The sequence below is a fragment of the Prionailurus bengalensis genome, chromosome B1, assembly GCF_016509475.1.
Source record: "Prionailurus bengalensis isolate Pbe53 chromosome B1, Fcat_Pben_1.1_paternal_pri, whole genome shotgun sequence".
NCBI classification, from domain to species: Eukaryota; Metazoa; Chordata; class Mammalia; order Carnivora; family Felidae; genus Prionailurus; species Prionailurus bengalensis.
In genome coordinates this window covers 114,842,925-114,864,744 of record NC_057344.1, presented here as the reverse complement: position 1 = coordinate 114,864,744, position 21,820 = coordinate 114,842,925, and the positions used below count along the sequence as shown (strand labels likewise).

Sequence of the window (21,820 nt, the reverse complement as noted above, 5' to 3'; positions counted from 1 at the left end):
TTGGTGGAGGTGTTCAGTGATTCGTTATTCAATATATTTAAGTGATTACTGTGCACTACATTTTAATCACACAATAGTGATTTACTTGATGTGGTCGAGCTAAGGGTCATTTGGCTATCAGGAAGCTTAATTCACTAAAATGAAGAATCCTGGAAGAAAAGTGAGTTTAGAACGGAAGCTCAATCTGGAGGCATAACCTAATAAACAGAAAACGCTAGGGGTTTTTTTTTGTGTGTGTGTGTTTTTTTTAATAGCAAATCACCATAGTTAGTTATGGGCACTAAGTTGAATGGTGACATTGTAATATTGTCGAACAGGACACAGTTCTTTATGCATTGTGTTTAAATCAGAGAAAACAAGCCAACGTGTTCATGAACATCAATAAAGCTTTATAACAATACAATTCATTACCATTGTTTGGATTAATATTGGAATAATTACACACTTTTTACATTATGAAAATAAGTCATAAATAGTGTAAAAATAATTCTGAAGATCAACTTCTCACAAACTAGGAACCCTGAAAACAAGTTTAAAAAGCAAATAAAAACAAATTAGAAACTGAAACAATGCAATTATCTCCAAACTGCAAATCAAAAATCATACGTCTTTTGATTCAGCAATGTCAGCTGGAGAAATTATAATGAAATTGAAATAAGAAACCAAACAGGAAGAATTCAATCTTTCAATTATTTACACTACTGAGAAAAACAGGTTTGTGCCATATTTACAGTGATAAGACACCACACATTCTTAGAATAATCAATTACATGAGACTGGCCCACAAAACATTAAGAAAAATATGCAGTGTAATGCTTGCCAAAATATTTTTTTTGCATTTTCCTCTTATTTTGTATTTATGTGATTTTTTGGCAATATAAAAATAGCTGCACATAGAGATGAACTTTCAAATGTAAAAAATACAAATAAAAATATAATATTTTCTAAAGGAAAATCAGATACATACATCTTTTAAAACGTTATTAAGTTGGATGAAACATTTACAACAGTATAAAGAATATTCACATAAATGTCAACAATAGGTTAAGACATTCTTTTGTGAATCCAATTTATTAACATTTCTGAGATATGTGAGAATATCTACTGCATTTTGAGAGATGTTGTTACTTTACCTATAAATCAAATGTAACAGGTCAGGTTGAAAAGTCTTCCTATTCCCAAAAAGACAGTTCTGTCAATAAAGCAGCATAGGGAATCTTATGCATTAAATACATTAAAAAAATCAGAAATGCCATTAAAATATTTTAGTATTGGATTAGCAAAAACAAAATCTACCAAAAATTTAAGTTGGAAATTTATCTCTGCTATGGCATACAGTAAATCTAGCCAATATGAAGGTATGTCAATAAAATGGGAAAAAAAGGGATGTAAGGTTCTTACATTTTAAAATAATACAATGGAATCATGATCGGTCGAGTATATTAATTCCACTAGAAATGAATGATTTTAATCACCAGAATCACATGTGATTGTTCTTAATTATTTTTGAAGACATAAAGTTAGGTTGCTATGGACTTGACTTTTTAGAGATAGCAGAGGTTTTTTTGTTTGTTTTGGTAGAAATTATAAAAGTTAATTTTTGGTAATGTTAATTATTAATATAACTTGGTTATCAAGACATAGAGAAAAACAAGGTTTCAAATATCAGTATTTGGATGTTCCTATGATCGCTTACTACAATATCAAAACACCACCCACCATTCAAGCATAACTTATTTCTGGGTAAGAGAATATATATTGGCAAAAAAAAAAAAAAAAAAGGGATGAAAGGCAATATTAACTTTTTATGGCACAAGAGTAAAATTAAAAAACTTTGGAAAATTAAGCACGTTTTTTAAGTGATAAAAACATAAGAGACCAGACAATTTTCCCATAGATCTTGACATGCTGATTTGACTATTTTCCAAACTAGCAGATATATGTATGTATTGCAGACAGAGGACATGTAGAATGAACTACCGGATGCATAAGTGCTTACCGTCCCATCAGAACATCATGCACAGAAAGTAAATTCAAGAACAGACTTTTTTTCTTTTTGGTAGAAATCCAAGATATTCTTATGTTTTCTATAAAATCAAATAAGAAAGAAAAATCCTCCAAGACAGCTTCTCATAATGGAAATGAAAGCTAGAAGAAAATTCAGGCATATCTGTGTGTCAGGTACTCTATGAATGTGTTAGACTTATCTAGCATTGGTTTTGTCAGACTTATTCAAATTAAATAAGCTAAAAGATGAGGATGAAAGTTGATAAAGGCACATGGTATATGAAATGAACATGAAATAAGATCCATGATCCAAGTAGGCACACATCATCTATAGGTACACTGTTTTGTTTTGTTTTACATTAAGAAAGACTGGTCATTGAACCGTATTACAGCAAATTCATGAACTTCAAAAATAAAATCACACACTAACAGTTTAGGAATGCTATCAAACAGAGAAACACAATTATCCATAGTAGAGTTGCATTGTCCATAAAGAAAAGAAAATATATTAGCACCAACAAGGATGGAAAACAATTTTGAAGTTAAAACACATACCAATTTGGCATTCTTAAAAGATGCTTATCAGAAATAGAAATAGATTTTGACTTATTGCCAATGTCTTTCATGCATTTTTTCTCAATCCTCTATCCAATAATACAAACTAAAGGTTGGAAATCTTGAAGAAAAATATATATCTGCCAACACATACACCAGCGGCATAATTTATTAGTTCATTCAGCAATTATTTGAGGATTCTCTATACTGATGACAAAATGGATGGCTGAAAATATTTTTGTAACCAAAAGTTGAAGATTATCTATCCATGGTGGTTAACACCTAATAATTTCACCAAACAAAGAGGAGTACTATCATCTCTTTGTTTTTCCCAAGGAAATAAATGCAACGGAAGTTTACGACTTCCTTTACTCATAGAATAAAAATCAATATTGTCAAATCAGTTGTAGAGCAAACCCCCCAATATACACATAGGACAGAACAGTATTCTAAAAGGGCTACATTTGAAAAAAAAATTTATATAAAATGTTTCTCTTTGATATTGAGGTATTTTGTTTTGAAGCTGTGCAAGTTTTCAATAGTGATTCATCTCAATACCTCTTTCTACTATAGGAGTAGAAAGAAAGAGAGAAAGAAATATAGCCACCAGATTTTTCTCAAGACACTATTATTTGTTTTCCTGAAGAGACAGTAGTCCTACCCGCTTTAGTTCATATTTCCAAACCATTTAAGACAAATTGTTGCAGACACTGAACAATACTTTTTCCTAACCATGTCAAACAGATGGTTAGGAAATAAATGTACTCTATTGTTTTAAAAATGCCAAATTGGCTTCAAGTGTGGAATGTTACTAGAAATGTTACCAATTAGGTTGATCTAAGAGTTTGAACATCTTTCCAATCTTGAAAACTTATTAGAAATAAAAAGGAGGCATTTTGTATAACTGAACATTTGGCTATATAATATTAAAGAGATCACAAGCATCTTAGGATCTTTGTCTTATTTATAGTCATGTCTTAACTGTTGTCACCATAAACCCGATGATGAGTTCATTTCCCCTCTGGTGGTGAAAACTTATGAATGGAACTAGAAATTTTCCCACAAAATGGCATTAAGTCAGGAGAGAGAGTATATTGTCCTATGGACTACTCCTCATTGATGATGTTTCTCCTAATGTAACCCTTCTACTCAGAATAAGCCATTTCAAAACATGTTACCAACTCTTTACTGTGCAAAGAAATGCTCAGTCTAATACAATTAATCGTTTTGAGTAAGTAATTGAAAAAAACACTCTATGGCAACTATATTTCACAGCTTTCTGACATACAGATTTGGTCTGTGCATAAGACAAAAATGTAAAAAAAAAAGATAAAGAAATCTAAATATGGACAAAACTTAGATCTAAATAGAATTACAAGAAATAGAAATGAGTTAATACTATCAAGTGTGACCAAATCTTGACTTAACTGATGATCACCATGTAAGTTAGAGTCATCATATGAAAAAAAAGTCAAAAAGTACTAAAAAACCCTGCTTAACTTTAATGCTTTACAATGAACTGAAAGTGGAGCTTCTTTTATATTCTCTTCAGTTATTCAAAACAAGAGAGAAGTTAGTAAAAAGTCATCTTGGCTATTGCTACCAAGTTATTTTAGGTTTAGAAGACTTTGTTTTAAAAAATTGTTCAAAACAAATGTGACAAAAATGGAAAGAAATCCTTTCTTAATATTGCTGGAACTAGAAAGGAAAAGTATAAAAAAGAATGAAAAATATCTGTTTCTAGAACTTTGTAGAAAATGTTTGAAATAAGTTGGATATCGTTAGGAAGGACAGCATCAGCGTCGGTAGAGCTTGTAGGGTGAGCTCCCTACAATTTCAGAAGAGGTTATTTCAGCCAAGCCGTTCTCGGGAGTGGTACCCCTTCCCTGTGGTGGGATGTACACATCCTTTGTCCGCAGGAACGGGGGCTGCCATTCCAAGAACCTCCTACCCTAAAGAAGTGCCATATGCCTCTGTCAGTTTCCAAAAGCACCCATATTAACACTTGTTGGAATTCAGTTTATTTTTTTAAAAGTCTGTTGTTCCGGGTGTCTGCATTTGTAAACCTCTTTTTTTCTACTTGGTCACAGGAGAGACAGCGCAGGATGCTGAAGCAGTCCTCTTCCCTTGTCTTCACTGCCAAGGTCAGCCCAAGGAAAAATAAGTGGAGGCAACCAGCTCAATCCCTTGATGTTTCAACCAAGGTGGCCATGTGAGCCCACAATACTGGAAGCTGTAGGTAGATCTGCAGTTGGGACTGCAGCTCCCTCAAAATACAAGACCATTTGTGTGTGTGCTCTCCGCCACCTTATCTCTTTTTGGCAATAAGCCATGGTGTAACCCCCTTGAGATGACAAAAGAAATAAAGGCTCAGATGTGATCAAAAGACTCATTAAGCGGCATGCTAGCATCTGAACGTCAAGCAGGTTTGGCACACTCATGCTTTCTTTAGTCAGTTTCAATGGGTGGTGTGGGCACCAATCAATGCTAACAGTGAGGCGAGTAGGGATGTGATGATAAACTCTAAAATCAGTTAGTATAGTACCTATTTGTAGTTTCGAGTCCATATTTGGTCACGATTTCATGTAAACTATTTCATGGCACTTTTTGTCCATGCAATTAACAAGCCCAAAGTAAGAAAATAGCAAGAACAATCATTCTGTATCACTGATGTGTCCATTTAAATACATATCTTCACATAAGGTAAAGAGATACTGATCTATATTTTTTGCAGGCTTCTCACTGATTTCACATATTGCCCAATTTCAGATGGAAGTGGAGAAAAGATGGACATGTGTACTATTGCAAACAGGAAGAAGCAGCTATATGTAAACATATCTCAGACTTGTAAAATCTGCAATTCGATTTTCAACTATAAATATAAAAAGTGGACCATTATATATACAACTTCATGCTCGGAAGGTTAGATTCATCACTGCAGAAAAACAAACAACAGAAGAGACATACATAGAATTAGTGGTCTAGAATAACAATTCTAAATTAACATTTATTTTAAGAAAATTGGTAGAACCCTGAATGTAGTTTTTTTTTGTTTGTTTTTAAATCAATGAGCCAAATGATGTGTGTCCCAAACATTACTTTTCTAAAACCCTAGGGTGTCATTAAAATTTCCATCCTAGGTTCAATACACATTTTTCTTTTGCCACTAAGAAGTTTGTGGTTTGTCTCAGTAACAATTCTGGGAAAGCAGAAAATTAGTATATTATCACATATGTGCCATAATTAAAATACATGTTCTATGCTTATATAATCTTCTCCACGTATTAGAACCCACTGTGAATGAGGCTGAGGATTCTGCCCTCAGGGACACTGTTTACTTCACCCACACCTGACTATAATACCCTACGGTTCTTGTTTCCCTTTTCTTTGCTAGCCCTGCCCTGCAGTGGATGGTGCACAAGGTAAAACCTGCCTGCTATCAGGTCATGAAGCTGTAGTGGAGGGGTTCCTGGGTGGCTCAGTTTATTAAGCCTCTGGCTCTTGGTTTCAGCTCAGGTCATGATCTCACGGCTCATGGGTTCAAGCCCCGCGTTGGGCTCTATACCGACAGAGTGGAGCGTGCTTGGGATTCGCTGTCTCCTTCGCTCTCTGCCCCTCCCCCACTCACACTCGCTCTCCCTCTCTCTCTAATAAATAAACTTCAAAAAAAAAAAAGCTGTATTGGAGGTTCCACTGTGACCTAAGGTACCAAAAACCTCTGGCTGCTCATTTTGAACAGCCATAATTATTAAGGTTTTCCTGGAGCTAAAGTCAAATCTGAGGGAACAGAGGGACAATGGTCTTTGAGGTATACATTTATAGAGCAGATCTTGGGGAACTTGACTTTTAGTCAAAAAACAAAGGAAAAAAATAATGAGAAAAGTAGAATGCCCAGTTCATTAATTACAAACATTTGTTTTTCTCTCTCCAAGAAAAACAGATGCTATAGTAGGTGTGCTTAAGAGGCCGGGTAGTTTATGACCTCCAGAGATGGCGTCCGCTCAATGTTTCTACATGTCATGTCAATGCTAGAGGATGTGACTGTGGAAGTACTCCTTTCCCCAAACTCTCACTTAGCTCAAAATTCAAATAGGTGGATTTTTTGACTACTGATGTTTTGTAAAAAACCTATGGAATTTTAAAGATTCCCCCCCCCCCCCCCATTTTAAGACTTAGCTGAAAAAATTGTGTCACCTTGCTTTAGGATGGTTTTGCTGAAAACCTGTCTGCCTGTTTAAGTGAAAACTAAACCCATTTAGTGAAACATTAAAAAATATGAAGCCTGTATGTATTTTTCCTAATACATAATTTTTCATCTCTGAATGAGAATGGATAACTTTAATAGCCTGAAGGTACTTTGTAAACCATAAATTCTGCCATTTATTCACTGTATGAATTACACTGTGAACTGGTATATTATTATTCTTTAAAATTTAGAAAACGGAGCAATATCTAGAAAGAAAAGTAATTTAAACAAAGATCAAATAGTTTTGCATGAGAAATTAGTATTGGGAGTAGCATGACCAAGGAGACTTGCTCATTAATCACAATACTTTACACCTGCTCCCACGCTATGACTTTTCAGTCAAACATTTACCACCGTGCTTTAGAGGCTAATAAACATAACAGTGTTTAAAAGGGTGGTCCACATAAAACAGGACTAAAACGAATCTACTAGACTTCTTAAAAAAATATCACTTAAAAGTATGATTTGACTAAATCAAATTTGGGATCACATACGAGATTTTAGAACATTTTATTTTTCTAATTGTTTCTTTCCTTCTTCCTCTTCTTCTCAATCTCCTCCTCCTCCTTCTCCCCCTTCTTCTTCTTCCTTCTTTTTTGGAGTGAGGAGATACGGAACAAGTTTGATCACAGTGATTTACATTTGTGTGTGTTGGGAAGTGCGGTAAACAGTACTGAAGTTTTCTGACCTTATATAAGAAGACGCTAGATTTAACAAGTCCTTAATCCTATGTGGAATATAGCGCCTATTCTGTGAAAAAAGAGTCCTTAAAGGGGAAATTTCTGATTTTCCGATGCTACTCATATTACTACTAGGTTTGGCCATTTCATGGACCAAAAAATGATGAGTCCTTTGCTCTGTGCCATTATTACTACGCACTCACAAAATGGAGGTGATTCACAAGTGGCCAATAAAATACGTAAACGCAAGTTCTGAGTGGTGTCAGAGGCTGGATAAAGTAAGCCTTTCAACATTTCACTCTATGTAAAGTGTGCCTATGACTGTATTAAAAAATCATTACAGTATTAGATGACAGGTCAATGGTTAAAGAGTAAATGGTAATTCCAGCTCAGGATGGTATTAAAAATTCTGAGAACAGGGGTTCTCATGATGAAGGATACTTTTCTCAGGTGAAGAAGAATATGATGATAGGCCCATCTTCCTGAGAAGCCCTTGACCTCAGCTGTGATGGAGCTAATTATCTGACTGGCTGAAAGTGAGTATGGAGAGCTGCTAAATAAATGACGCTCCCGAGAGAAGGTTTCTTTCCCCAGCCGGGGGGCGGGAAGCAGCTAAGCGGGAGAGTGAGTTACACAGTCTCTCCTCACCCATCCTGCTGATGAGATGAGACACAAGGAGGAGAGTCGAGTTTCCCTTCATCTTCTGCAATCCTAGAGTTCTGTATAGTTTTGCCAATGAGGCATGCCTGTCAAAAATCACTCAAGAAGCCACAAGGTGTTAGAGAGAAAACTTCGACATGATCAAAGCAGCATGATCCTTCCCCCCCGCTCATTTTTCCATCAGTGGAATTCCTTTATCTTTCAGTAGCATATATGCACGGTTCTTTATAATTAGATTCACACTGTTATTGTGTAAAGGTTTGGTAGTCTCTGACTGGCACGGCGCATACAGAACTCCTCCCTGCTTAAAGTTCTGCCATTGCTTTCCACCGTCCACTTCTTGTTCTGCTGGATACTAGCTCTTGCCCTTGGAAGTTCAGAAACCTCTCTGAACTTCAGTTTCTTCATTAGCATCATTGAGGATAATAATACCCTACAGTGTTATTGTGAGGATTAAGTAAAATTCTGTCTCCTATATAAAAGGGCTCATCATATAGCCTTTGTACATAGAAGGTCGTCTATGAAGTTCCCTTCCAGACAGGATATATACACAGTGACCATGGCTAGCCACATGAAGAGGCTAGAATAAACTGATTATCATAAAAACACCAATTTAAGTATAATCCTAAATAAATCATCAATGGAGAAAAAAAAAACCATGTTTACACTTTCTGCTTTCTCAGCTTTGTGATTAATATTGGCAGGGTTCTACCATTGCATTTGCATGTTTGCCTAAGTAATTGAGCACACACAGGAAAAGAACCACAATTAAGGATAGTTATAAATAGTAGGAGGACAAGGGGTTTATTGATAAAACCATTGTCAAGATGCACTGCCCCTTTCCATCGCACAGGAAGGATTTGATAGGGAAGGTTTCCAAGTTACAATGCTTGTTAAGAACTGTTTTCACTTATCAGTTTAGGAAGAAATCAGAAGTAGACATATTAATCAAGCAAGAACCTGGCTATGGAATCTTTTGCTTTTTAAAGCCCAAACAACTTCCAGGAATGTCAAATTTGAAAGGTCCATTTTCAATGGAAAAAAACAGGCCAGGTGAAGAGAAAGGGAGAGTGCTTCTTTCAGAAATAATTCTGTAGTGCCTACCTTTTGCCAACAGCCAGGCATAGGTAATCCATCTGGCCCCTGTTTTAAAGAGAAGAGCAAGAATTCCTCAGACTCCACAAAAGTGAACATACTTCATTATTCACATGCTCAGAAGCTTAAAAAAATAGATTTCTACCCATTAGGTGGCTTTAGTTGTAGGCATTTTTTTCTAATTTTCAACTCCCCAAAAAATACCCAACGTTAGTTCAAGTGAAGAAAATGCAAATATTTTCTAGAGTGAGGACGCCTTTTGAAAATGCATATAGAAAAAAATTACATCTAATTTTGAAAAAAGGAAATTTACAAAAGCATAGTGGTCTACTCAGTTCCACCTTTAGGTAATAAATTTGTACTATTCCTCTTCGTTTCATTAAAACACATTTTACGATTATCTTTATTAAATAAATAGAAATAACTCCTCCTCCTGGTCACTATGGTCTATGGTTGAATGCATGATAATGAATCCATGAATAATCAATGATGAACCATTTCTATCTGAAGTTTATAGCTCTTCACATGCCAGTGCCTTTTGCTTTTCTCTATTGAAAACAACATAGTAGAACATATTCAATTAACTCAGTTTAAAGGCAGCCCATCTAGATCTTCACAGTAAGATGTCATCCATGGCATTTGTCAATTTTTAAATTAAAATCCCTTAAAAGCTGGTCGTCAAATTCTGAATAAACAAGGGAGTCTCAATGTTGCACAATTTATTTTAAGGTATAAGCACTCTTCAGATACAAATGATATAAATAAGGCAGAAAGAGTTGATAGTGTATGAGGCATGCTTGTATTTTCTCCTAACAAAATGATTATAAAGTATTATTTATTATCAACAACAAGGAAACGAAATAAAAGACTAGGCTTTTCATATTGATATTTTATAATTGTAATTATTTGCCAAATACATTTGTCCTATAAATATGATCTCTTTAAAGACTTAAGAAATATAACTTTTTCTTTAAAAAATCATGCTTAGCACTGAAGAATAATATAAAAACATGCAGACCAAGTATAACAATCAATCAATAAGTATGACACAACCCTAAAAAGTTTTCTTTTATACCTCAGAATATACTTTCTTTTTAAATGTGAAAAAAAACCACTTTGAAATAGCTTTATAAGATATCTGGGAAAAACTTGGTAATGCCAGATTGGTACAAGGAGAGGATCACCCAGTAGAATTTTAGATTTTAGTATAAGGAGGATTTTGGGTTCATGCCAATGGGGATAGGGGGGTTCTGTCTACTTTAGGGAAGTGAGTTTCAAAAGGAGAGACCATTAAATTGAAAAGGTTATGTGACAAAGAAGGTTGGGCTGCAGACTATTACCATCTTTAGAAGCTCAAAGAAGTTTGGCTTCCTTCCCTAGGGTCTCTGAACAGCATTCCCTTGAACCGGTTAACTGTTGACCACAGAAACTTAACTCTATAGGTCTGGCTTATTTACGGCCTGACAGAAATTTAGTGGAAGAGGCAAAATGCCTTTATTTCTTTCAGAGAAAAAGAAAAAAAAAAAGATAAATTTAGGGGTAGAACCCAAAGTTATGGCCTAGCGGTACCTTTACATAGAAGATTTTTTAGGTAGTTTTAATGTATTCATTAATCCTTTATTGACTAGATTAATATTCCCCAGAACGCAGACATGGCAATCGTGTCAGTTGTGAGAACAAGGTCAGGAAATTAATTCGCAGGCATTGACAGAAATGCGTGCTTGCTCTCTTCACTCTGCAGAATTGCTGAAGGAGCTCTTCATGCACATGCATGTAGTGTGTTTATCATGTAAAGCTTGTTCCAGAAGTACCACTTTACACTGATACGGATGAATATGTCATAAACAAGGGAATCGCATGCAGGGTGGTAGGAAAGAGAAATACTGTACCAATTGGCAAGGGGCATCCAGCCCATCCAGGCCAGGCTGACCTGGCTCCCCTTTTTCCCCCTTAACGCCACGGAATCCCTGTTTGTAAAGATTAACTCATAACGTTACTAACACAAGAAATCACTTAAGCACAAATTCTGCTAAAGAAATAACTACAATAACGAAAGGCTGGGAGAGGAGCAATGCTGAAGGACAAAGTAACATCCACTGAAGTTGGGAAAAATAAGAGCTCGACATATCCCTGTAATTAGGGATTGTCTGGGAATAGTGACTTTGTCTTTTGAGTGGTACGGAATAGCACTAGTTTCTCTTCGGGTCCCACATTCACTTTCCAATTGCACGTCAATATTTGAGTGTTAAGAAACCAAGCACAGCTGGTGGTCAGAGACAGGGCGTGGACTATACCAGGATAGCCCGAGATAGATGTTTCTGGTATCTTAAAGTCCATGTTAAGCAATCCCAATCAGCACCCCTGCTGTTGCATGTCCCTCCAGTTTGCTCTTCTCCCAGTTTGTTCCTTTACACATGACATCTGGAGACAGTTGCATGAGTCAGACATACCAACGGGCAAGGTGCATCTAATCCAGGAGCACCCTGTTCTCCTTTCTCCCCTTTAGGCCCCTTTTTGCCTTTCTTTCCCTTTTCCCCCTGTGGATATAAGGGTTTAAATAAAAGACAAGTTTTATTTGGGGGGGTGGGAAATAATGGCGACTCAAAAGATGGTGTAGCCAATAAAAGTCTGGAAGGGCATTTACCACTGTTTTCTGGTTTAGGTAAGGAATGATATTATAAAAGAGAACTCATTCTTTCAGAGTGACAATGGATTCTGGGCAGTGATATGTAGGATTTTACTTAAGATAGTCAACAAGATGAAAGCAGAAGATTTAAAAGGCCAACACATCAAGAGCTGACTTAGACCCCAGCGCCATAGTCCTAGTGAACTATGAGGTGTTATTGCCACGGATCTGGTGAGGATGACAGATACCAACTGTATGGAAGCCAGCCAGTGGCAGGTCAAATTCAGAGGAATAATTTTCAATACCTTGTCAGCTTGCTTTCTTCTAATCCTATAACAGATGAAAGCTACACTGAGCCAGAGGAAAAGGAATGAATATAAACAACCTCTATCTTTTTGATCCAATTTTATGACATTATTTTTTGTAGCTTTCATTAAAAAATATTCAGTATATTAAAATAACCTTCTGTTTCTTTTAACTTTTTTTTTAAAGGAAACCAAAAGCAAATACTTTCTTAAGGTCAGGTAAACAAATTTTAAACGTGCTAATGCTTCTCAGCCATGCCAATTGAAGATATGGACTTATTTATAAATCTAGCGATGTTCTTTAATTCATTCTTACAGATCTCATGCCAGGTGTTCACAATGGTAAATGGGTTTCCAGCTTACAACGTAACAAAAGCCAAAAAAAAAAAAATTCTGTTCAAGAGAAGGAAAAGCAGTTTGGACTCAGTTGAGCTAATACTAAAAAATGAGGTAGGAAGGATAATTACATAGTAGGAATGTAGCCCTGGAAATTAGTATTTAGGCATCAAGGTAGAGGTTGTGGAAATCTGCATGGATCATGGCAATGGAGGAATTAAGGAAAGGAGGCAAAAGGAGGAGAAGGAAGGAATGCACCTCAGCTGTTTCTTATTAACATAAATATCTCTGCATATTTATAGACAAGAAGTTGGTGCTGTACAGAATACAAAATACTGTGCAATGCATATTTAGATTAGTGTATTCATTCTGCACTCAGGAAGGCAGTTACAATGAAAGTGGATAATTTCAGAGGCAAAAACAACATGAATATTCAGAGACATATAAGATATATATGAGATATGCATTCAAATTAATGCATTCATTCTGACTGTGTGAGTGAAAGCTCTTCATTTATCTCCTGTGTGCCAAAAAGATTGCATCAGAAGGCTCAGAATCAAAAACACTTGGGTTTCTCCAATACTGGGGAAAAAGAGAAATTCCGTGTGGTTTGGTTAATCACGATCAAAGGCAAAGACCTAAGAATCCAGGGTGAAATGCGAGCAGGTGTGACAGGAAGTAGGATGGGAGGAGCATTTAGGACTAAATTGTTCACTCATGCAAGTTCAGTCAATATCTTTCCTCAGCAAATAACGTCAATGCCAGGACATAAAATTGATTTAAACTTGTTTGGGTAAGCTTTTCTTTCCCAGCGGGCGGTGGACTCTTCATCACATAGGTCAGACAGGTGTGTTGAGTATTAATAATTTAGAATTCAATTCATTATTTGGTAAGTCAACAGATCAATACTTGACAGAATAGTGTTGTCATACGAATGTTGACTCTAACAGGCTGTAGGAATCCTTTTTCAGTAATATTTTAGCAAACCTCAAGCTTTATGGAAAACAGACACTATTGTACAAAGAATAATGAATCAGCATCACTACTAATCAACATAATTTTGTAGCAGTTAGTGATTCCCTATGTGACACAAAACCATCTGTCCTTATGGGCATGAGCACATGAGGGCTCTTGCTAATTTTTATCTCCCATGTCAAAAAATGATATACATAAAGTGTTCACATTTGGATCTAATTTTCCTGAATGTAAGACTTCTAATCATGGAATCTGAAATATGGAAATATTTTTGTATGAGTGATTAATATTATTCTGAGGGTTAAATTTGTAGCTTTGTTTTCATAAGTTATAATACTGATAATTTCTTCTTTATTTAAAAGATCGTTAAAATGAGTATCCCCACAATGGTGACATACTTTTGAGTGACTAAGATTTTAGACTCATACAACCCATTAGGTAAATATAAAATAAATGCCTATAATCTTTGAAGTACATACACCTTGGGCTGAAGGCTCACATGTACAATTTATCTCAAACCAAAACATGTACCATTATCATTAGCATGTGCCATGTATCATTAGCATTTATAATTTAAAAGAAAAGAACTTTTTTAAGGTTTCAGTTTCCTTGTCTGTGAAATGGGGATTGTGACAGCACCAACAACAGGGGTGTGTTATGAGGATTAAAAGACTTAGCATGTATAAAGCTTTTGGGAAAGCATATAATAAATGTTCAATAAATGCAGTGATATTGATAATGATGATGATGGTGCTTTTACATAACCACTGACATGAGCTCTCTTACCAGTGGGAAGCTAAGTAATGTCTAAGGCCTAAAGAACACACAGCAGGCTTAATACCCTTCTTTCTTTGACAATTCTAATTTGGCCTTGCTTTTCTTTCTTTCTTGTCTCTCTCTCCCTTTCCTCCATCCCTCTCTTTCTTTCTTTTCTTAATTTCTTCCTTTCTAGAAACAGAGAGAGCTTGAGTGGGGGAGAGAGGCAGAGGGAAAGAGAAAGAGAATCTTAAGTAGGCTCCATGCTCAGTGCGCAACTGACACAGGGCTTGATCCTACAACCCTGGGATCTTGACCTGAGCTGAAATCAAGAGTCGGATGCTCAACCAACTGAGCCACCCAGGCGGCCCTGGCCTTGTTTTTCAACAGCAATAAATTTCACCGTTAAAGAGAATTTATAGGGTTTTGAAAACAGTGTTTTGTTAAGTACAGCAGGACATAAATTAATCTGAGAAATAGAATTGGTTTAAATTTGAACTGGGAAAGTACAATTTCAGCCACTGTAAGATTTTCACTATTCTATGAAGGTACTGAGTTTCTGTTTACTTCTCTTGATGTACTCAATGTAAAAAATTACTGTTCAAGGCCCAAAATTATTGTTCAAAGGGGAGAGGAAAGGAAAAAATGTTTTTAAAAATCCATAACCCAAATTTTGCTTTCAGACATAAAACCAATTTGCCTGATACTGGCTGTTATATCCCCTGGAGCCAATGGTCCTGATACAGAACCTAAACACTAACGTCATAAAATACACGAATATCTTCATTTAAAAATATCTCCAGCACCTGGAGGGGGTGAGTCCTACCCCCTGCATAACGGTGGACTCCCTGGGGTTTATCAGTCACACTGCTTGCTCTCCGTTTTCCAACCAAACAATCACGACACAGGACACATCTTTTGTCTCTCCACTGGGAATGTTGTCCATATAAATTAGATGCTGGTTTTACATGGTAGGTGAGCTCTGCCAGAAGACCCTTGCAGATTTGGGCTATTTAATTTTACTTTAATGTAATAAATGCCTTTTTATTTTATTTTCAAGAATCCCCAGACATTACATCTTTCAACAAATTGGTGCCAAGTGGTCAAAAGACTGTAGCCTGGCAATCTGGAGATTAAATTTTTTTGTTCTATGCTAGATTGTGCCCTTATTTCTAGGGTCATAGCCTTCATTGCTCTGTGAAGACCTGGTTTTTTAGATCAGGCATCAGTGGGTTTTTGGAGCACAGGATGGAGAAAAATTAGATGTATGAAAGAATTACACAGGTTGAACAGAAAAGCACATGGCATGAGAAAAATCAAACAGGCACGTGCTAGAATGGAGAGGTCACCTTTTCTCCCTTTTCTCCTACATCACCCTTCTCGCCTCGTGGACCAGGGAAGCCCTATAGGATAAAAAAGCAAACCAAAAAGAACTATTAATGTAACTGTGGCAAAATCATATTTAAAAAAAGGTAAGACTTCATGTTCTTGAACGCAAATATGAAGAGAAATGGCATGACCAATAATCTCAAAATTTAGATAGTTAAAGTAGCACTTTGAAGCAATAGCTGTCTAACATTTCAGTTATCTATATAAAACACATTTCTTGCTTTTTCTCCTAAAATATGTATAGTGGAGAGAATATCAGGATCCTAGTGTGAATCCTGGCAAGTTCACTGATTTGTGTGGCCTTGGGCAAAGCACTTACCTCAGCATTTTATGCTTGTACATAACAGGTGCTGAAGAAAAAGTAACTACTATTACCTAATGTAATAGTACTACATAATACAGGCTACTATTATATTCACATAATAAAGTGATCATTTCAAGAGGCATATACTTTTAACATTCTCTATTTTTATAGAATTATGTTATTATAAGGTGTATAGACACTTTATGCTAAAAGGAAAAAATATTGCATAGCAGCTTTGAGAATAAACACAGCACACCATTCCTTAAAGGTAGCATGTGAAAGATATTCCAATTTTCCGCAGAGTTTAAAATCAGTCATTCAACTGCCGATGTGCAGGGGGTGTCCCTAATTTGGGAAAGTATTTTGAAGTGCCATTATTAACTGTCAGGTATTAACTTTACACTAATTCTGTGTTTGGCCTTTCTGTTTATCTCATGCAGACACTAGTGGCGTATTTTTTATTGCTGTCTACACGCACAGCAGTATACACTGTACGAATAACTACGTGCCTAGAAAAAGGTATTCTTGCTGTTATTGATGATGGAGACCATCAGCATCTATTGTCACAGGAAGATGTTCATTGTACAAGTTACTTACATCAAGACCAGGCTCTCCATCTTTCCCCTGCCAAAGAACCATAGTAGCTACATTAGTGTTCCTAAGTTTCATGAATAGGTTAGTGTTTGTTTAAGGCTGCCTGGACATGCAACACTAGTATTAGAACAACTACTTCAGAGATGTGAAAAAGAGTCTTTATTGATTAGTAATACCAATTTCTCTCACCAAATCAAGTGAAGGGACTGTTAATGCTGTAGTTAAGGGTCATGGTACTATTTTTTTTATTATGTATTAGGTTATATAGCCAGATATTTCACTGAAGTTTAATGCTTGGTATCCACTTTATCAATCCAGGAGTAAGCTGAAAACACAGATGCTGTTTAGTTGACTGAAAAACATACCAGCATTAATAGACTATGCAAATCAATACTGCTTCGGTTTGATAACTTAGTACTTGGTTTATAAATGAGTAAAGAATGTGAAACCTGCTTATTGTTAAGTATCGTTTTAATTTGGCTAGATGGGCGCCTTGTCTATAAATATTGAGGGTGTGAGGGTCACAACTTAAAAACTGTTGTTAAATAAACTTTGTCAATCCATGATCCCCAAATATAAAAGGAGTCATAAGACGGTTGTGCAAGATTACCAGGGCAAAGACCCTATTGTGTCACACAACAGGGCCATCCAAAGTGCCTGAAAAGTTGCTTTAATTCCGTCAATTAGATTTTGTAATCTCTTTCAAAATCAGCATCTCTTTCAGCACTGAAGTAATCCTGATTTAAATTTATATCTTGGTTCATAAAACCTGTAAGGTTATAAGGCATGTGGAAGGTATATAGGGGTTAAAAACTTCAATGGAGTATATGTTTTTCTATTGCAGTCCTACCCTACCCTATCAAATCACTTATAATCAACCCCAAGTTAGTGTTCTGAAGTAAACCTGAAGCCTCAGTTTGAAGATCATATAATTGGGAATTTTCAGAAGACAGAACACTATTAACATTCTGTGTTCTAAAGATCTCTTATCACTGCAGTACTTTAGAAAGGTCAGAAACATCGAAGTCATTGTAAATATCAATTTGAGAAATAACTTTTATTAGCAAGAGTAGTTTTAGTCAATAACCTATGGGGACAGATAAAGTCTGAAGAAACTAAGTGACACTTTCACACCCACTTTTGGCAGTGACCTTCCAAGGAAGTGTCAGTTATGGGCGCCTAGTGAGATGGCATAGGGAGCGTGTTGAAATCTGACTTTCAGGTTAGAACCTTTGATCTAGTGGATAATCTCTGATCCTCTCCATCTCCAGAAGTGTGTGTGTGTGTGTGTGTGTTTGTGTGTGTGTGTCTGGGAATAGATGTGAATATGACCCATAAAGGACATGGTTACACTGGTGTCATCGAGAATTAGTGGGTGATTCTCTGCTCCTCTAATGTGGTTAGTCTGCCCCACGGGGGAAGGGTTAACCGTGCTGGTGTCAGGTCATCTATGCATGCTGGAGGTGGAAAAAGAGACAGAACTCACAGGCAGACCATAGGGTCCTCTGGGTCCAGGCTCTCCCATAGCTCCTTTTTCACCCTAAAATGAAAGCCGTAAAGTTCAAATCATACACAAATGCCTACATTCACACACTTTCCCTAATGGCCTGTGTATAAAGCCTCCATTGGAGGTACCATTTTATCAACATTCCAATGACTTAGGCTCTTTAGGGGTTTCTGTCAGTGACAGAGTAAAAGAAACCCACATTTGCATATTTTACCAAATTACCTCTGAAAGAAGGGCAGTAGGTAACAGAACTGCTATCCAGTTGTGCGAAGGATTTGCATATCTAGAGTGCTATACTTGGGTTTCTTTGGCATTAGTGTGAAACATTTATCTGTTACTCACTATTTTAAGTTACTACATTTTTTAAATGTAAGAATAAAATGTTGTTGTTTTTTTTCTATCAAATTCTCTTCTTCAGCAGGCCTCTTCCTTGACCACCCTGGCCCTTTGCAGAGCTGTATTTTATTTTATGGCCTCCAACACCAGGAGATAGGCACAATTATTCCCTGAGGTGCCCCTCACTAGAACATGCACACTGGGGTGCCAGGGCCCTACCGCATCCTCATGGCTTAGAATAGTGTCCGGCACATGAGTAAATCATATTTGAATTAATCAAGTCACATCAGTATGATCAGGTGCATGTTTTGCTTCCTTTCTGAAAAAGAGAGTTTAAACACTTCTATGCCTTCTAATAAATAAATGTCTGAGAAGGTAGCTTTTTACTACCTTCATCACTCGCTCTCCATGAGCCTATTTAAATAGAACAGCAGCCCCAGCTATAACAATATACGTGGTAATGATAATCTTGAATACTTATAAAGAATACGGTGAGATTGGGGGTGGATCCATAAATACGAAATAATTATAATAAAGAGATAAAGAAATGTTCTGCATTGCAAGTAGTGTTTCCTTTTGCTGCCAGCTGTAAAATTAAGGTGCTTGTCAGTAGTTAGCATGCGAACTTCAGGAGTAATGGTGATATTTATATGAGTGGCCAAGAAGAAAATGTTACCTACTTTTATCACACCTTTGAAGAAGTTTAAAGGTTAGCAAATCTTTTCATGGCTAAAATGCAAAGTTCAGCTGGTAGCTGTGTGTGCAGATTCAAGCATTATGCCATGTGCCTCTGTACTCCAGATTCCCATGTGAGCAAATTTCAAGTCACTATTAACATTCTTCTTTAACCTAAACTGAGGCGTTGGTGGGGCTAATTGGCCCTGTCACCTAGAGGCACATATAGATGTGTAGGGAGATTAGCGAAAGTGAATATGATAAAAGCTTGTTGAACTTTTACTCATTATTGCTTTATGTTTATTACTGAAAGAACAATTTCCAGTCAGTCAGTAAGGCTGCCAGGCTTTGAAATCAAACAGATTTAAATTTGAATTCCAGTTTGGCATTTACTGGCTGTGTGGTCTTAGGTAACCTTCTTAACCTTTCTATGCCCTAGCTTCATTGGCTGTTAAATAAGAAGAATAATACATATTCTGCAAGACTTGTTCTGAAGATTAAATGTGATTATAAAGTATCAAATTATATGTCATCAAATAATATGTCTCATACATAAGTGGTAGCTATCATCATTAATATACAATCAGAAGTCTTATTTTTAATGAAAAGGGTTTGGCTACCAATTCAAAATAAATTTCTTTCTGTTTGATCTGGCAGTGTTATTTCCTGATTTTTTTAAATGGTGGTGATGGTGGTGGTGTATATGTGTGCGCGTGTGGGGGTAGGATGGGGGGTGTAGTGGGAGGTGGGGGTTTAAAAAGAGGGTTCGCATAACCTGGAGTAGGTCTACCTTGAAAAATCTCCACAGATTCTTCTGATAGACCTATTCCCTTTTCCCCTCCTCTGAGTACCTTCAGCTTTATTGGCTTTCTTTTGTTTTTAAAATTAATATACCATGACTTGTTTGAATTAAGCTGTCACAAAGACATTTGTTTGTGGAACTCCTCTTACAGAATTGCTCACCCCAAACAATTACTTTAAGGTAATGACAATTCCATTTCACCCGCCAGTGACTGCTTCAGAAGAGGACATGTGTCCGGACTCTGGCCAATGAGGTGTTGAGGGAAGTCAGGGGGGAAGTGATGGGGAAGGTTTGCTCACTGCTAAGGAGAAGATGATGCCTCATTGGAGAGGAGGTTTGTAGGGACGGTGACCCGTTTGCCTGTGATCAGAAGACAAAGCCAGCATGTGGAAAGGGAACAGAAGCAGAGCAGAGAGTCCCTCCTTTGAATATTTTGTTAGATAAAACAATATTTAGTTTCTTTATTGCATAAGCCATTTTGAGTTGGGATTCTGTCACTTAGAGCCAAAGGTATCCTAATGGTCTCAGCTAGAAAACTTTTAGGAGTGAAATATTAATTTGAATATGAGATATGAAATGAAATAGGGACTCGAACGTGTAACTTCTCCTGGATTAAATAATTCCTGAAACACTTTTAAACCTCTCAAATTTAACACTCTTTACAGAGTTCCTAAGCATTGACAAGGCCAGATGAAGAAATCAGCTCAAGGCAGGGACCACCAGGTGCTTGAAGGGCTCATGCTGTCACTCACGTTTTTGACAATTTCTGAATGACAACGTCCAATGTTAGTCTTCTTTTAGGCTGGTCTCATTTCATTCAGGCTCTTTAACTTGCATGCCCACACTGAGGAATTATCTGGAATGGATTCCTGATTCCTCCCTCTTTAAAAGTGGAAACTTCTTCAAGAGAGTCCAGGTGACACCTCGGTCAATTAACTTTGAGAATAACACTCCAGTTTAACACTTTGGGTGAGGGGCACTTGGAGAGTACTGATACGCGAGCCAGTGAAGATAGTTAACGTGCTGAGTAAATACAAGTGTAACACTTCACACTGCACACCATTTGACTTAAACTATGTCTTCAAAAATTCTTAGCGATTTCATTTGCTCTCCCAGTTAATCCTGCCCCAGCGCCGATACCTGATATTCTTGTGACACCGAGGAGCTATCGGAAGTAGCAGCTGATTTACCATACGGTAAACCCTCTTGAGCCCCAAGGGCATTCTGCCAAAAGACGACTTGCGATTTGCTGCTCCATTTTTAGGACACGTGCTGGATTTCTTGATACAACGCTTCAATGCATCAGCAGCATGAGCCTCTTAGCTTTTAAATATTTTTAATGAAGGTGATCTTCTTAAGTCGGTTTGAGTTTAGAAGTAAGACAATTGCAGATTCAGATAATTCATTCCTTTAGGACTCACCTCTTTCTAGAAGCATTCTTGGATGAAGCCAGACTTCCTCATCATTGTATGTACACTTCTGTACTGTTTGTATTCACTTTGGCCTCATGATCTGGTTATTTCTTGCTGATACTTTTTTTCTCTGCACTTAGATTATAAACTCTGCTAGGTCAGGGAAATAGCTATTTCCTTTACAGTTTTAAGATTATATATGTATATATATACATATATATGTATGTATGTGTATATATATGTGTGTATGTGTATATATATATATATATAGTATTAGTGAAAGGTTATAGGATGATGAATCAATTATAATGGTATTATTCTAATACTAATTCTAATAATGGTAATACTAATACTAATACTAATAATGGTATTATTCTAATAGTAATATATAGTATTAGTAAAAGGTTATAGGATGATGAATCAATTATAATGGTATTATTCAATTCACTGGAGCAAATTGGCAAAATAGACTCCACAAATGGGAGAAGTGTTTGCATTTCACACTAGGAGTACACTGTGTTTTATACATCACAAAATGTAATAAATATTTACTGAATGAA

At 36.4% G+C, this 21,820-nt stretch overlaps 1 protein-coding gene across 15 annotated transcripts in view; it reads right to left on the bottom strand.

Annotated features, from left to right (window-relative positions):
• Positions 1-368: 368 nt before the first annotated feature.
• Positions 369-21,820, bottom strand: part of COL25A1 (collagen type XXV alpha 1 chain) — a 469,374-nt gene continuing 447,922 nt past the window's right edge. For 8 of the 15 annotated variants that reach the window (XM_043570764.1, XM_043570744.1, XM_043570726.1 and 5 more), the window contains 6 exons: positions 18,015-18,068; positions 16,532-16,558; positions 15,591-15,644; positions 11,694-11,780; positions 9,253-9,291; positions 369-5,497 (listed from right to left, as the gene is read on the bottom strand). In XM_043570764.1, coding sequence (XP_043426699.1) covers positions 5,495-5,497; positions 9,253-9,291; positions 11,694-11,780; positions 15,591-15,644; positions 16,532-16,558; positions 18,015-18,068 — 264 coding nt within the window. In that variant the 3' untranslated portion in view covers positions 369-5,494. Of the gene's footprint in view, positions 5,498-9,252; positions 9,292-11,132; positions 11,211-11,693; positions 11,781-15,590; positions 15,645-16,531; positions 16,559-18,014; positions 18,069-21,820 lie in introns of all 15 variants that reach the window. The other 7 variants (XM_043570848.1, XM_043570788.1, XM_043570840.1 and 4 more) reach the window with 3 other exon arrangements.